This window comes from Crocodylus siamensis, chromosome 2 (assembly GCF_052110815.1).
Source record: "Crocodylus siamensis isolate JL-2025a chromosome 2, ASM5211081v1, whole genome shotgun sequence".
NCBI lineage: Eukaryota > Metazoa > Chordata > Crocodylia > Crocodylidae > Crocodylus > Crocodylus siamensis.
Window position 1 is genome coordinate 139,244,678 of NC_143396.1, and position 17,594 is coordinate 139,262,271.

The 17,594-nt window shown below is 41.3% G+C and overlaps 1 protein-coding gene across 3 annotated transcripts in view; it reads right to left on the reverse strand.

Annotated features, from left to right (window-relative positions):
• Nucleotides 1–16,209, reverse strand: part of ANTXR2 (ANTXR cell adhesion molecule 2) — a 187,746-nt gene extending 171,537 nt beyond the window's left edge. Inside the window, exons 1-4 of one of the 3 annotated variants that reach the window (XM_090036915.1) lie at nucleotides 14,292–16,209; nucleotides 12,851–12,922; nucleotides 8,935–9,006; nucleotides 320–401 (exon numbers count right to left, since the gene is read on the reverse strand). In XM_090036915.1, the coding sequence (XP_089893041.1) occupies nucleotides 320–401; nucleotides 8,935–9,006; nucleotides 12,851–12,922; nucleotides 14,292–14,410 (345 nt within the window). In that variant the 5' untranslated portion in view covers nucleotides 14,411–16,209. Of the gene's footprint in view, nucleotides 1–319; nucleotides 402–8,934; nucleotides 9,007–12,850; nucleotides 12,923–13,067; nucleotides 13,090–14,291 lie in introns of those variants that run through there. The other 2 variants (XM_090036914.1, XM_090036916.1) reach the window with 2 other exon arrangements.
• Nucleotides 16,210–17,594: the final 1,385 nt, after the last annotated feature.

Here is a 17,594-nt window from a genome sequence, read left to right on the forward strand (position 1 = left end):
CCTGCATTTATTACTCCTTCCACAGGGAAAAACAAGAGGTCCGTGCATGAGGCCACAGAAATAATAGAAAAGAATCTCCATAAAGCACATCACATGGGATTGCTGATCTCCTACATGTGACTTTTTCATACCTAGGCAATCTTTGCCTGAGTAAAAAAAAAATCACTCTATTTAGATCTTAAAAACTGTTGGATGTGAAAACTAGTTACACAAAATGCAATTAAACTGTATTTAAAGCATGTTGCCTTGTTTTTCTTTCAATGAGGCTGTATGGCCACAAGACCTTTACTGCAACTGTATTGAGAGCATTAAAACTTACTTCTTTTAATCCTTCATGTATGTATGTATCACCTGCTGGCTTCACCTTACTTAAAGCCTCAAGGCCTTCTGTGATTTTGTTTCTGGGGACAGTTAGAAAACAAGATAAATGTTTCAATAATAAACTAAACTTAAAAAAAAATATCACTCCAATAATTAAATGTTTTGCTGTTTTTGTCATTAAATGGTTCTCTCATGACCATAAAATTAAAACATGAAAAAATAAATCATTTTCATTCACGTACACTCTGCATATAGATCAATTTAAAACCACAGTGCAAGCTGTACTGTAGGTATACAACAACAGTCATTCCTAAGTAACACAATATGCACTGATGATGACTTAGAAAGGGTCAAATCCAAACAAAATGTTTCAGATGGAACTTCTATTGCAAGCAAATGGCCAGGTACCAACACAGTCCCTTGGAAGTTATGTCATAAGTTAACTTGCTTGCTTTAAGGTAACTCAGCTTCCAAGAATACCTAAATTGAAAAACCTGATCCATTGAAACCACATATAATCTCTATAAGAAGAGTCACTGAATTATTTACTTTTATACGTAATTAACTGAGACAGAAGCTGGAAGCCATTAAGAGGATGTTACAATGATTAAGTCTTGCTTTCAGAAAAAATTAAAAGTTGATTTTTTTCAGAATGTGCAAGACGGCTTTGTACTTAAGGAAATGAACTGGGATATAAGAGATCTGAGATCAATTTTTTTGGCTCTCCCACAGATTTTGTGTGCGACTTTTGGCAGGTCATTTTACTTCTATGAAGTGGCTTATTTTTAAACTGTTTCTCTATTTTATAGAAGTGCTATAAGATAAATCTATGAATAATTATGAGACACTCAGTTGTTATGATAAGAGGGAAAGAGACAGGGGTAAGAGAAGTATTGTCACAGCAATCTGTAATACCAAAATAAAAATAATATTAAAGAGGGACAAATCCTGAGGTTCCTAGCATTTACTTCGTATTTAGCCTCTGCTAAAACACATTCCTTCAAACCAAGTAAGAAAATAAAATTTGGCCCAGAATATATAGCATATACACATGACAAGGGAAGTCTGTGAAGGTACAAATAAAAAAGTATTTTCAGATTGCATCACACCCTTTCTTGGGGCTAACAAAGAAAGAAAGAATGCATATGCCCCTTTGCCTGAATACCACCCACAAGTCATTTGTTCAACTGATTAGGTTTCTCTGTGTTTGGATGTGTTATTCCATGAATGCAATACATAGATGTAATTTTCAATTTGCAATAAGCAATGGATATCCATGCCGACAGTTAGAATTGCAAAGGAAGAATTTCTTTGTTAAATAAATGGTAGAGAACAAGTTACGTAAGATAATACAATCTGTTTGATCCAAATATTTTACATTCAGCATCTATAGAAACAACTTGAAACTGATTATGTACAAATGCAGATTATAAACCACATACTTAGTGCTTGCCAGAAATGAGTGGCAGCATGTCCACAGGCATTAATGTTCTGCTGCCAGGAAACAAACAGCAACTGAAGTCCCAGTTTTACAAAACAGATTTCATTTTGCAAAAAATAGCTCTTGTACAATCAGTTCAATTCTATTTATCCAGAATGTCTCATGACCAGGCCCCATAGAAATCTCTGGCATCGCTTCTCTGCAATGGCTCCTGGTGAAATCTTTGGCAACCAAAACTGTAGTTTCTGCAGCAGCAGGGATGGGTCACTATCCATCTTTCAGCATGCCAGCAGCCATAGGCTAGTCCTCTCAGAACCCCTCCCAACTATCCACGGCTCTGGTAATCCCCCAAGTTCGGAGGAGTGTATATAGTCACAAGACTGTAAACTCTTTAGGGCATGACTGCTTTTTGATGCATTTGACCTGTACATAATGAGGCCGCAACCTCTGAGTGGCATGCTTACGTACTACTACAGTATAAATAAATAATCACTATAATAATAAATCCTGGAACTCTGTAGGTTTTGCTTGTGATTTAAGTCAGATGGGGGGCGGGGGGGAGAACCCATCAGTAACTTGCAGCCTGCCTGTGTTTGGGCTGAATGATTACAAATATAATATCTCTTCTCAATTCAACATATGTGCTACATCACACCTCTGTCTTTTAGAAAAGGCACATTTCATCTATAATAGCTACCCTGTCTGTTCTTCCTTTTTAGTTTAATAAATATTCCAGATATTCTTCCACAAGCAGAGGCAGGTAAATAGAACCAAACTAACAAGTCCTGCTTCAGTCTCTTCTAACCTTGTTTATCCATGAGATTAGACCAAAGACTATAGGTGAAATACCACCCTTACTGAAGTCAAAAGGAGTTTGACATTAAAATATTTCATAAGACCAAGATTTTACCCCATTTTTTTGTCCTCTCTGGGCCCTTATATGTCTTATCCATTCACAATGAATGTAGTACCTACTTCAGAAGTATATCCACTTATTTCAAAGGGGTTACTCTCAGAGAAAGGGGTTATTACTGGTTCAAGTACTATGGAAGGCAAGTGGAACTGCAGACAAATATGGTTTCCTACGTGGAACAAACCCTGCATTACCCCCATGTACCTCCCCTACCCTCTTTGGAGTTGCATAGTATAAGAATAAAGTCAGAATTAAGACCAGACTATACAACAAAACAGTATCAGAAAGTAATGCAGGCTGTGATGACAAAGAAGGACCTCAGCTAAAATAAATTATAATGTATCAGCATCAGGTATTGACTGAGCATACACAGGAATCAGGATTTCCCCCTTTTCTTAGTCAGCTATGACAGCATAGCTATGACACCTAGAACAGCTATGCAATTTTTAATATGTTCATGTACTAAACTAGTATATGAATGCCATTTATCACCATAAGCCTGGTCAGAGATGGATATACAAATTTTCCCAGTGTTAACTCTGTCTGTTCAGTTTAAATACTCTCAGCAAGCTTAAATGCCCTCACATAGGCCACCAATGCTATTTGCAATATTGGGGCACTTTTAAAATCCCCTTAAAAGAAGGTTAATTGACATGGAGCTAAAAGCAGTGTCGGTAGGCACATGATCTGACAACTCCTAAAGTTATTAGCATGATAGGAATGGGGTAATTTATTTTTAAAAAGCTGTAGGCAGCCTTCTCTTTTGGGATGCAACCCCATCTAACAGCTACGCAAGACAATGGAAAGATCTGTACTAATATGAAAAGAAACTATATCAGTCATTTCTGTATTCAATGCCTGTAATTAAAGGCATATAAGCATAGGTCATTTCAATTTTCCCAAGGCCCTGCTTTCCTGAAATCCTGAGCACTGTTGCATGTATGTGTATATATCCTTCATGGTAGGTGTATTGTGAATGAAGAGAAAAAGGCATAATCTTCAAGAAAATAGTCTTGGAGGATTAAAAACTGAATGGATTTGGTACAAGTTTTTCTACATTGCTGCCTGATATTCCAAAGAGCAGAGCAAATGGCACAGAGAAAGGAATTTCCTTTGCATTAAAATGGGGAAAAACCGTATGTCAGACGCACAGAGATGAGGGAAGAAAATCCACCTGATTCTGAATAAGAGTATATTTAAAAAAATGAAGTGAAGTAACTGTTGAACACCAGTTCCTTCTAGTGAAAAAATATTTATCCTCATAAATCAGTGCAGCTGAAGTCAGGGTTGGCTGCAACTGTCGCAAAAACATTAAGTCACAGAAGTTCAGCTAGACAGAGAATGGGTCTAACTTGTGAATCCAAATTTTTATAAAAAGCTGTGAAACTTTTAGTACTGGCATTCATAGTTCTTTGGACCAAGTTACAATTTTGCACTTACTTTCCACCCACTCAGTATCTACTGAAATCTTGGCATCATTTCTCAGTATAGTTTTGAGTACAGCAAGGCCAGGAACAGGCCTCTGGAAGTAGATTCTGATTGCCAATGACCTTGGCTTATTGATGTGGGAAAAATATGTGGGATTTTTAGATGATAATATTGCTATCACCAAGAAATGTATTAAGAGGTCCATGCATAGTTGGTGGGAAAAATATAATTGTGCCATTTGATTAAAAAGGGGGGGAGATTTTTTTTTATCCAACTTCACACGTTACTTAATATTAGTGAGGCACATGTACAGTACCTCCTAAACAGGGAACTCTCTTTCAACATGTAATTTTTCATACTTCTTTCCGCTAGCAGAGAGGACAAATTCATATCCATACTAGATCTCCTTAACTGGTAAGTTTTAGGTGAAGTGATAACAAACCATCTAATCCAAATGTTTGTCTAACTTGCTCTTAAAAACTTTCAATAATGAAGACTCCACAAGCTCTCTAGGTAGCCAGTTCCAATGCTTAACCACCCTCATAGTGAACAAACTCTTCTTAATAGATAACTTAAATATCCCTTGTTGCAGCTTAAGACCATTAATCCTTGTCCCATCTTCAGTGCCACAGGATCTATCAGCATCCTCTTTAAAAGCACCCTTTATATATTTATACACCCTTCAGATATTTACACCCTTTAGGTATTTATGGTATGCATGTATAAAACATGATTATTAAAAGTGACCTATTTTAGACTGGACAGCTACAAGAAAACGTATACTATAATAGATAAAAGAACATGCAATGACCATGACCCTGATCCTGGAGTCCACTCTCAAACAAAATACTCATTAACTTCTGATAGGAATTCTGTTTGATGTCAGCAGGATTAGACATTACACTTTTATAGTCATGGGTAACAAGTCAAATTTGGCAGAAGCAAGGACACAAAAAACCCACCTATTTGCCAGCATGTAACCAGCCAAAGAAGTACACAATAAATCTTAAATGTTACATGGTCAGCAAAAACACACCTTTTCCAAGCAACACCAAGTACTTTTTCAAGTACTTATACTTGCTATTAGGTTTTAATAAAACTTTTTCTTCAAACTGAGATCATGATTGAGCCTGAAATCCTGACAAAAAAAACCTCACTTATCGGATCACCCCAAATTTGCCAATCAAATTCTAGAACTACAGAGGAATCATTTTTACTAGGTGCACAAGCAGCCCACTCTTTTTGAGAAAAGTTATACTGTGCATTAAGGCCACTTACACACCTGTGGTGGAGAGGCTGCTCCAATGCACTGGAAATCCAGCGTGTCAGAGAATACTCAATTAATCGAGGCTGGTGGAACACATAAATTGATGTGCTCTGGCAGCTTTGCGTGTCGTGTGTATCAAAGCACAGCACACATCCATGCTGAGAAAATGGCAGCGATGTGCTTTGAACTAAAGCGCACAAAAACTTTTTTAGTTCAAAGCACACCACTGCCATTTTCTCAGAACAGAGATGCGCTGCACTGCTGATACACATGACACACGGGTGCCGTGCCAAAAGCACATGTAAAAAAGCTCTATGGTACCATCACTTTAAGGTTAGGTATTTAGCTCTAGAATGTGTTCACATGTGTCAATATAGCTGTGATATGCTGGAAAAGACAGTATGAACTCTATCAAACAAGCAGTAAGAATGTCAACCTTTCCAAGCATAGCAAAACCTGACTAACTTGAATTGATGGCCACAAACTAATTGCCATTTCCTAAGATTTGTGAATAAGCAAGTAATCAAACAAACTCAAACAAATCAATGAGATCACATCATAAAATGGTGCTGTTTTCATTAAAACCCTTCCTTTAGCATGGGCTGAGTAACCTTTTCTACTGGAACTTGCAAAAGTTGCAAATCCTAAACTGCTCATAGCTGTGAGCCCCTTTAATAAATATTTAGAATCATGGTTGTTCAAAGCATGTGTGTACAAAGCATCTTAGCCACAACCATCTATACTTAGTCATGTATATATGGTTACTGTTACTACTATCCACCTTCTTCGTCCTCTTTAGCAATCCCCAGTGAATCACAAAAAGGGTAATTTCCTTTCCACTATTGCATTCACTACTGCATCAGGAAACATTTTGTGACAAAAATGAAACAGAAAGGAACTCAACAATACATGTGTTCCTCCTGTTTTGTGAACAGATTTTCATGAAGAGACAGTATTTTATTTAACTCCACATGACGTAAAAAAGTATTACACAGACTCATGGCTGTGGTGCCAATATTCCAGCTATCCAAACAGAGTGAATTTTACAAATTGTGACCCTTGGTGTCCAATAAGAAACAGGCTACTGAAGACACTGAAAGCCCAACAAAATCATGAGAAAGACTTTAATAGGTGCTGTGGCAGAAAGCCACCTTGGTTTCTCCCCAAAAATCTCTGCCCTGTGACTAAAATCTCTGAGCTGCAACCATTTGATTAGGGTGGGCCCTGCACACAGGGGACAGCACCTTCAGCCTGTCTATTTGGGTAACTTGAGCTGACTGCATTCCTGAGGGAGGGGGAAAACCTGCTCCCTCTGCCTACATGACTTGCATCAATTACCTGGGTGGGGAGTTTCTACCTGGGGAGCTGGAATCTGCCTGGTAACAGGTGATGTATTTCCAATTGGTTGGCTGACAGCCAACTGGGGCTGACCTCCACTGGACCAGGTGAATGAGGTCACAGGGGCTATATAAGTTTGGACAGGGAAGGAGGCAGGCTCTCTCTTCCGCCATGAGGTGAAGCAGCAGCCATGCGGGGGACACAGAGGAGCTTTACCATCTGAAACTAGCTCTCTCTCACCCCAAAACTCATGAGCAAGGAACTGCCTGCCCCCAAAGGGAAACTTCACCTGCCTTTGGAAGATGCTTGTGAGTAAGCTACTCAATCTGATTAGATATTTAGCTGGCAGTAACACAGATGTGTAATCAAAAGGCTACCTCAGCCACACTGTTTGCTCTTTAGGATTTCTAAGATATTGCTCAATCCTGTACCCTAGTTTACCCTACCCCTTGTAATCAATAAAGTTCTCCTTCTTGACTGGTGTGGGAGACTTATTGAGGGGTGGGTCTAAATTATGCCTAAGAGACCCCTTAGGTCTGCGGACTAAGGGAGACTTTACTTTTTGCCCCCTGACTTGGGGAAGTGCCCCAAGTGCCTGTACTGGGTCGAGTACCCATCGGACTATTAGGCCTGTGTTTCTCTGAGGACACAGGGCCAAGACAGTCCCTTCTCGGGGTGGTGGCGGCGCCACGTTACCCCCAGACTAGCGAGTGTGCTCCGGGAGAGGGGTCGGCCAAGCGTAAGGCGCCCCTAGGGAGGCATTCGGAGCCTGGCAGGTGGTCGGGCGCAAGGAGGTGGGCAGCTCAACGCAGGAACGCCCCCTACTGGCCTGCCACAAGTGCTAGAATGGGCTTGAAGCATCTTATGCCACATTCTCAAAAGTCAGTTGGAGTTACGGTTTATAACTTTACCCACCTCTGCATTTGTTCACAGAGCAGATCAAACCTTTAATTCAGTGAGAACTGCATAGTGATTAGAGTTCTGAAAGTCAGGACACCTTCCAAAACAGGCACACAGACATTTAACTTTAAGTATGTATTTTCCAAGTTCCTGTACTTGCCATTATTTTTTAATAAAAATAATAAACCCATTAGGATAAAGTAAGCCTTCATGTTAAACAGTATACTCACTTTCCAGTAATGCGGAAAGACAGAAGTGCCTCACTTCAGTCACCCCACAGTTACTTCACAAATTTCTCAGAAACTGAGAATGTTTTTCATGATTTAAAGTAATCTACCTGTCAGGATGTTATGAAGCAACTTAGCTATTTTTTGAGGGTTTTCATGTTGTTCTGACATGACCAAAACAGTGTTCAGTACATCATTTGTTTGACAGAACAGGGAAAAAAAAGAGTCCTCACCACTGAAAGCAATGCAATTTTTCTCTGCAGGAAGTAACAGTATAATGCAAGATTTCCTCATCATTCTTATGTGACTTTTTCTACTTCATAACAGTCTACACTGATAAAGATGACTTTTGCCTCTTCTCTTTCCTATTCCCTTCTCTGCCCTGGCTCACCACAGTCAGTAATCATTTTTTTTTTTTCTCCAGTCTCTGAAGACAGAGCAAGCTGGCTTCTCTGCCACCATTATTACTACCCAAATCAAATGGACAAGAGTTGTGACAAGGAACTTTCTCAAACCAGAGACCATGAACAGCAAGTCAAAGGCAGATCAGGCTTCTGCTTAAATCATGGAGGTGCCAACCTCCAAATCTTTCAGTTCCCCCTGAGTTTACCTTCTCAAGATTTTGAAATAATAAGGCTGTTTGCTGAACGTTAATAAAAAAATAAAAAATGGTTTCACTTAGCTTGTCCCTATAAAATGTCTGAAAATATTAATTTAGGGTCAAACAATTTGTCTTGAATTTACCATTTTTATTGGACTTTTCCCCATGTATGAATTTTGTTTTATATTAGGGAAAAAAAAAAAGAGCAAGCATCATTATCACCATTGTACAAATGAGGAAACTGAGGTAGAAGGAAGTGAAGTAACCCACCTATGATCACACAGCAAGACAGTGGCATACTTGAGATCAAAAACACAGATCACTTGACATCTCACTCTTATACCTTCTTACTGGACTGCTCATGAGGAAGTTCACAAAAATAGCTCTTATGTAGATGCCTTAAAAACCTTAAGTTTCTATAGCAGCTACCACTTAAAGCCATTAACCATTTTCCTCTGATTTAGGAAGAACTTTAAAGAAAAGGAATAACGCACTAACCTGTCTCCAGTTAGTGGCAGAATGACCTCTGATTTTGTGGAAAACACTATATAGGATATTCTCATCCGGGGGCTTTAAATAAAAAAAAAAAATGTACATTTTAGACAAAGGAAGAGGAAGCTTTGCACAGTATATTCACTCATAACCTTTTTGTCTTACTTTATTAGCTTTGTTTTTATCGTCTAATTTCTAAAGAATATCCTTTCAAACTATAAATGAAGAAAGTGCAAGAATGAAAAATGAATTAATGGGCTTTTAATGCATATATTTCTTGGCCTGGTATTTTGTAAAGTGAAGCAGCAACATTACTGTCTTCTTCCTTGCTTTCTGGGACTCTAGACAAACAAGTTAATCTGAAGGCCATTTAAGAATCAATGCACTTCAATCAATAGTACACTTTGCAATACACCAAGGCTTATTTTAAGTATAAATACACTTGCCAAATTATGAATGCATAAATATCTCAGAGAGCTAAACACCTTTTTTAAATGTACAACTCCAGTCCATGCAAACACAATTGGCTGATTTAGGCATGTTCAAAATTGAGTTTTTGGGTTTTTTTGTGGTGTTTTTTTTTTTGGAAGTTAGGTCCCGGCACCACTTAAAACATTTGAACCAAATTTAGACGTAGTCTAATTGTAGTGCAAGGGTAGTTGCACTGCAATTACATGCAAGAAGTTGCACCCATTCATCCCAGCTCTGAATGTAACTGTTTCATGTATAACCAAGTTCTATGTCCAGTTTCACTCTGCACATGCTTCAGCATCCTTCAGTCTTGAAAGACAGCTCAATCATTTTTTTCAAAAGGAAATGGGTAAGTATATGCCATAAGAAAGCAAAATAGCATTAACATGCATTTACTAAAAGATCACATTCTTTTCTCCCCTGATTTCCATGCATATCTCCCACTCCTGTTAAGAGGAATTATACACATTATGAATGGAAATCTAATACCCTGAGACTAACTGATGCTGTGGCTGGTCAGGCCAGGAATTGTTATGATTCACAAACTGCAGAACTACAAGTATGAGAGAACTTAACATTGTTATTATTGTCATAAGATTGATAATATTGGCATACATATGGTAACTAAATAGGTTAATGTCCCTAACAATAAAAATCTGTGAAATCTGTATGGCTGTATTTCTTCAGTTTGTGGATGTTAATGAGCAATGACAAAAAAAATTTAAAAATAAGTATCAGAGAACTGATAATGTGAATATGTAGCAGATTGCCTGTAGGTTACTCTGAGGCCTAGCCCCTCCATTTAAATTTTGTCTAAAGAAAGGATGAAAAATCAGAGCTCTACTCCTTTTGCTTGCCTCAAGCAGTTACCAAACAATAATCTAGTACTTGCTGTCTAAAACCCTTTGGCTTACACTAGTACATAAAACAGGACTGCAAGAGAAAGCTTCTTATTTGAGAGGCAATTGCTACTAAATGGTTCCCACAAAGTTACAATGCAACTATCTGAATAACCTGTTCACCAAACACATTTTAATTGCATTATCAAAGGGCTCAACACTAAGGTGATGGGTCAGGCCCCATTAAAACATCAGATGGACCAGATCCCATTACATATCATAAGTCTGAAGCCATTGCAACAGTAAGTGTGATTGATACTGCTGTTGCAGACATACATCCTACTGGCCAATCAGAATAGAAAGCAGATGCACATATCACACTAGAATGAACCAATCCTCAGAATGAAACCTGCTCAAATGTTTTCACCACATGCTGAGCCAAACAGCCTCAAATAAGTCTTGGACAGTTCTCAGCTGTTCTTTTCAGAACTAATTTGCTTTTAACTTCAAGGAAAAAAAATAAAGAGCAGCCAGATTCTCATTTATATTAAAGATTCACACCTGTAACAACACAAAGGGGCCCTAAAGCTGATGTAAATGATTTATATTTACAGGGAGCTGTACCTTTAAGAGGCTCTCAGAAGCATCAGTTGAAGCCAGCTGCTGTGTTCATATTGCATAGTGCTGAAGAGTTAGACTGTGGGTGTGGGTAGAAGTGATTTTTGAAACATTTCCAAATGGGCTTGGAAATGTTTCAGCAGGGTTTTGTTTCAGCTGTGACACACATCCAGTCCCTGTGGCATCCCCTTCCCTAGAGCATTTCAAAATTGCTGCAGCTGCATGTGGCCACAGCTCCTCAGCCAGAAGGCACTAGTTCCTCTCTCCCCTATTCCCCCACCATGGAGAGAGAGCAGGGAGCACTGCAGTGCAGAAATAAGCAGGGGTCTAGGAGGAAGCTTCCACACTGCTGAAATCCCAGCATTCCAGTTCCAAATATCCTGTGTGGAACAGACTCCCAGCAGAGATGCTTTAGGCACCTACCCTATAGATCTTCAAAAGGAGACTGGATGCACACCTTGCTGGGGTTATTTGACCCCAGCAGTCTTTCCTGCCCAGAGCAGGGGGCTGAACCCAATGACCTCATGAGGTCCCTTCCAGCCCTGAACTTCTGTGAATCTCCTCTCCTTCCTCTCAGCCATAAAGAGGTAACTGGGACTGGGTCTGGACAGCCCAGCTCCAGCAGTGGCAGAGAAGGAGTCAGAAACTGCCAGGACTCTGGCAGGGAGGGCTGCACCAGCTGCAGCGGGACCCAGCAGCTAGACAGCTAGCACGCTGCCAGCCTCCTCTGTAGGGGCAGGGTGGGGAGGAGAGAGCAGAGCACGGTAGGGTCCTGGAGGACCTATGCTCCCCCATCTCTTTGCACAAGTTTAAAAAAAATGAAACACCTCAAAACAGTACTATTTTGAAGTGCTTCAAAGACATGTACATTTGTACAGCTTACCCTTTGAAACGTTTCAATTGTTACTTCTTTCTGAGCCCAATGAATGAAATAGACTCATGCCAGACTTCTTGGCCCTGAGTGATTACTGAACAGCATTCAGCATGAGGGCCCTTGAGATACATGAGATTCAGGCCTTACATAGTTAAGAATCCCACTTTAGTTGACAGAGTCACCCCAAATATTGTAAAAAAGGAATGCCTCTGGCTGCAAAAGATGGTGCTCTGATGGGTTCATCAACGACAAACAACCATCCTTTTTCTAACACCAAACTTATTTTTTCACCATTACCAGAATGGAAAAACTACTGAGGCCTCATCAGACTTTTTCTTTTAAAGAAAAAAAAGTCAAAATGAATTTCAAAAGGTTTTGTCATCCAGGCTTGCTTTACATAACATTCTGGCCTTTGAAATAATGAAGAAATATTTAACTGTGCAACACTTGTGTCCTCTCCTCATCAGCTAACCCAGCTCAGAATTGCCTAGTGTATAGTTCATTTTCCACTGGAAAAATTAAACTACCACAACATTTTGTGTCTGCATGATATTTTTGTTGAAGGCAAGCATTTCATTACAGTAGTCCCTAGTTATTTTTCAAGAGTAGAGCAGGCCAACATTTTAACATCAACACGTGTTAGAGAAGAAAAAAAGGTTATTTACAAGTAAACTTAACTGCATGCATGCACCAGAAATTCTTAGCCTGGCACAAGCTTTGTCAATACATGCCTGTGCTTGAAAAGTAAATATTTTCCCTTGGTTTTGGACTGGATCACGTACTCACTTCAAATTTCCTGACTTCTTTTTTTATCATGACTATTAACCAATACATTCAGAGAAATAATATATGAGAAATTACTTGTGTTGTTTAGGGGGAGGCAATGATTAAAAATCTAAAAAGATCTAAGAACAAATTAACAAGCTGAAATAAATATTTAAAGATGTACATGTCCTACTATTTTAACTAAGTTCCTGACTTCTTGAAATTAAGTGGGACTTTATAACACCAGAACTAAAATATTCTGGGTTTTTTAAGATTTACAATTAATCACCTCACAAAAAAGTTTTTGTAATATGTTATAATATTGATTAAACAAAAGCCAAAACACAACACATACCTCACAAATCTTTCTGTGAGTAGTTTTACAAAATTATAGATCTCAAACCAGTTGTCTGCTACGCTCCCAGATCTGAAAAGAAAACAAAACAGAGGAGTATATCTAAAATCAGAAAAACACAACAGTAAAGATCAGCTTCAATCTTCCTATACAATCTAATGTTTTCAGGGGATATGGGGGGGGGCAGCTCAAGCTCATCACTGTAAGCCACTCTTACATTATTTCAAATAATCTTCAATAGGATCCCACAGGTCCTGCAACACCATCTTCCTGTCACAGTCTAATGCATGACTTTATACATGTAACATACAGCTGCAGAGAGTAAAGTTTTCCTGTGACACTTAGGGTTACAAATTAAAACAGACGCACTCCCCCTTGCAAGCCCCAGGCCTGCATCTTCTCCACTCTACCCTGAAACTTTGCAAGCGCTCTCAGCAGCACACTCCAAACAAACTTTATCTGCAAACGGGAGGACAGAGACTGCACATAACTAGAGCCGGAGGGGGTGGGGGCTGAACGATTTTCAAGAGACTTCTGCTCTTCTCGCAGTAAACACTGTTACTTGAAATGATTAGCAGGCATTTTTGTCTGTTTCAAACAATTTTTTTTTTTGGCAGGACAAGGCTAAAATCCTCTTGCTCAGTTCCTTTGGCTTTGACAGCATCAGAACATTTCATTTTGATGAGTTAGAAAAACAACCCCAGCCTTTACCACGATGTGAAACAAAACAAACTAAAACGGCACCAGTTAAGTACAAAGATTATATTTAAAAAGCTAGGCCAGGGCAGGAAGTTTGCTTGGCATCAACACAAAATGGTTTCTAACTCATGAGAATGAAAGGTTTGGAGGTCTGCAATGGGAGGGCTTGGGGGACTGGGAGTGGGGGAGGGTTCTGCTCCCTGAGAAATGTCGAGTCCCAGTTCCTATTCAAAACCAATCTGGAAGCATCAAAATCTGGGGCAGAACCAAAAGTATCCAGCGCCTCCCTCCCCTTCTTTGCCCCCCCCCATGTGCTCCAGGCAGAATCTTCCTCCTCTTTCATCCAGAGCCGAGCCAGCTCTTGGCAAAAAGGAGTCTGTTTTGAACTGCAGGGCCACATGGCAGAAATCTCCACCCAAGCCAAAGGCAGAGCAGGCACTTGAGGACACAAGGCACCAGGGAAGGAACCTGCCACCACACACCAGCCCTGCTAGGGTAAGGGCGGGAGAAGCTACCACATAACCCTGCTGCCTCTCCACTTGCTCCCGTGACCCACTGACACACTGACCCGGCGGGGCGTCACCTCCGCGCACCCAGGTGCCTCCCCAGAGCCCTGAAGCCCAGCTACCCCCTGCAGCATCCCGCCCACGGCCCGGGGAACCCTGCGCGGACACTCCACCCCCTTCTCCCGAGCCCCAACCACTGGGGGGGGGGATTAGCCCTCCCGTGCCCCCCCGCTCACCTGTCCAGCACAAAGTACAGGTCGAAGGCGCCGTGGCAGGAAGCGTCCTCCTGGGCTGGAGCCGCTAGCGGCCGCAGCAGCAGCAGCGAGAACAGCAGGCAAAGCCCCAGCCGGGCCATGCTGCCCGCAGCGCGGGCCCAGCTGCGGCGCGGCCGGCTCCCCGGCTGCGGAGTGCGGGGCTGCGGCCGGCCGCGGCGGGGGAGCCCGAGCACAAAGGGTGTGGCTGCAAAGTCCCGGCCCGGCGCGGAGGCGGCAGCCCGAGCCCCGCGCGCCGCGCCGCGCCGCGCCGCTCCCCCGGCAATGGGCGCGGCCTGGCCGCGCGGCGGGCGAGGTGAGCTGTGTCTGGCTGCCTGACAGCTGTGCGCGATCTGAGTGTGTGTCTGTGATTGTATGCGTCTGAGCTGTGCGATCTGTGCGTGAGACGTGTGTGTGTATGTGAGAGAGCGAGCTCTGTGTGTGGTCTGTGTGTGTGAGAGAGCGCCCCGTGTTCGCCGCCCTGTGCACTTCCACGCGGGCTCCTGCGCGCCGATCCGGGCGCTCCCGGCCGAGACTCGCCGCCTGCCTGCCCGGCCTCTCACCGCGTAACTAGAAGTAACCCCGCCGCGGGCCGGGCTCTGCCTCCCGGGCAGGGAGCGCGGCAAGGTCCCGCCCCGAGAGCCTCGCTGGCAGGGGTGGGGTGAAGTGCGTGAGCCCAGCTCCCATGCACTTACAAGGACTCACTCGGGAATCAGCAGAGCGACGCCTGGCTGGGACTCAAGCTGCTGGGCTAATAAACGTATCTAGCCGCCACCTCGGATGGGATGTTCGCCCCCCCTCCCTATGACTCGGCTTTTGTCACTGGCCTCCAGGCTGGGCCTTGCCCCACCTCAGAAACCCAGAATCAGCTCGTTGCCCTCTCAGCCAGAAGTAAAAGCGTGTTTCAGCCAGACGTAGAAGCCAGGCTCGGGAACAAACTGGGTTTTGCTTCAGACATCACCTGCCCACTGAACCAAAGAAGGGCCTGAGCCAGTGATTCTCAACCAGGCGGTCTGGGGAGCTTTGAGGTCTTTTCAAGAGTGCCATACAAGGTTAAACACTTTTGAGGTGTGCAGGCACCATTCACAAGGTAAACCTGTGGATTTCAAGTAGGAAGCCAGGTGTCAAAAACATCCTGACCTGCATACAATGAACTGTGCCAAACACCTTTAGCTCTCCTATGAAATACGAACTTTCATTTCTACCTGAAAGACCTTTTACAATTTTTTCTCCTATGCCTGAGAAAGGGTACTTGTGCCCAAAAGCTTGCAATTCAAGACATTTTTTGGCAAAAATCTACTAGGTCTAATAAAAGATATCACCTCTACAAGTTCTAATTCCTAACCTGTTGTGGGCTTTCTGAGACCCTTACAGCAGAAGAATTGCTCTCTTAATCTTTCAGTAGTCAAAGACTTGAGTGCAAATTTAAGAGCTGGCATTTTCTGAGTGGGGCCTCTAGTTTAAAAAAGCTGAAAGCCACTGACTTGAGTGCTCAGGTTTAAACAGAGGAGCACTCCTGGGTCCATGCAAGTGCTTATGTTTGAGCACATGCTCATACAACTTTGCTGAACCAGCCTGGAGCATCCAACATCCTGCTGCATGCACTCTCTCAAAGCACAGCTGAAATCTGAAAGCCAGTGCAATGTTATGGGACACTGCACTGAAATAACCTGTGATTGACTTCCTACCCCATTGTAAGTGACAGTTTCCCTCTGTCAGCCTCAATGAAGCAAAAGTGCATCTTGACGGGAAGAACTGACTTTGTTTTCTGTTGTTAAAAAACCCAAAACACAAAAATACAGTGCTAAAGGGCTGACATAGAACTGTCAAAGCCAAACAACTGGAAAAAATCATTACATTAGAAACAATAATAGTTTATTCTTACTTGCTTTTTGTTCAAATTTAGTCATTTTTGAAGAGTTAGATAAACATGCTACATTACCGTCGCAACAACTTCCTTGTCAGTGTTGTGCATTTAGTCTAGCTGACTTGTAGATCAATAAAAAGTGCCAAAAGTAGATCCAAACTCTGTTGCCTTGGTTCTCTTTAAACTATAACCACCAAAATGTGATAACAAACAATAGATGGACTTATCAGAGCTAAATATAGAGAAAACATTTGGAACATAAGCTGAAGGCTTCAGTGAACATCAGGCAGTGTAAAAAGCGTCATTTTATACCACAAGAATGTTATGCTTCAGATTTTTCCATCTGTGGTTTCAGATTTTCACAGGCAGTTCAAACATAGTTTATAAATCATAAAATATTATAGAAAGGCTAGCAGGACATCTGAATTATATACTTCAATTTGGTGGAAGATTCTGGCCACTTGATGAAAACACCAAACCAGAAAAGGGACAGGAAAAACCAAAACAGTGGCAGACATGAAAAATCCCTGACCTCAAATTCTTTGTTTCCTCTCCTTGAAATTTCAGCACAATGCTGCACAGCAAAGGCTCAAGAGTCTTTGAAGCAAAAAGAGCATATACGTCTCAGAAACTCCATATGCCACATTATTGAAAAAGCAAATTCCTTGACTTCTTTTGATGTAGACATCAAGGCAAATTCAGCCACAGGTGCAAGCAAACAGAAGACTCTCACTGGCCCCTATAGATTTTGGGTGAGGAACAACCAAAATGAATGTTACCTCTTATCATATATGAAATCATGCCATTCTAGCAAAGCATTGGCTACATAACCCTGATTTTTAATATCAATTTGCTATAACTGTTCAGTAAATTTACCAAAATCCTGACTTCAAGTGAAACACTATCTAAAATGAACATTCAGTTAATAAGATGTATCAGGCAATTGCAGCTATAAAAGGCATATGATACAGCTCAAGAATCCCAAAGATCAAGTGACTTTAATCACCTGACAACTCTTCCCAAATAGAACTGGTCAAATGTTACTTGTGAGTAATTTACCAGATTATTTTTTCCTATCAAGTGCCAAATAAGTTATTCATGCATACACCCTTGTCTTTGTGTAGAAGCAATTTTAGTGCCTTATAGCTATTATGAAACTGAATTTGTATATAAAAATGAATTTAATGGAAAGTATAGATTATGCTCCTTGCAGTCACTCCATGTGTTCCCAGGATGTCAAGTCATTTTACACTCAAAATATTTGATTCCTAAGACTGATGAACACAATCTTATTTTATTTTCATTTCAATTTTTTTTTTGTTCTACTTGGATTTTCTCAGGTTGTTCATTTTGTCTTCAGTGCTTATTGGTGGAAATGATCTCATACCCATTTTTCCCATGGCAACTGTGGCAAAGTGGGG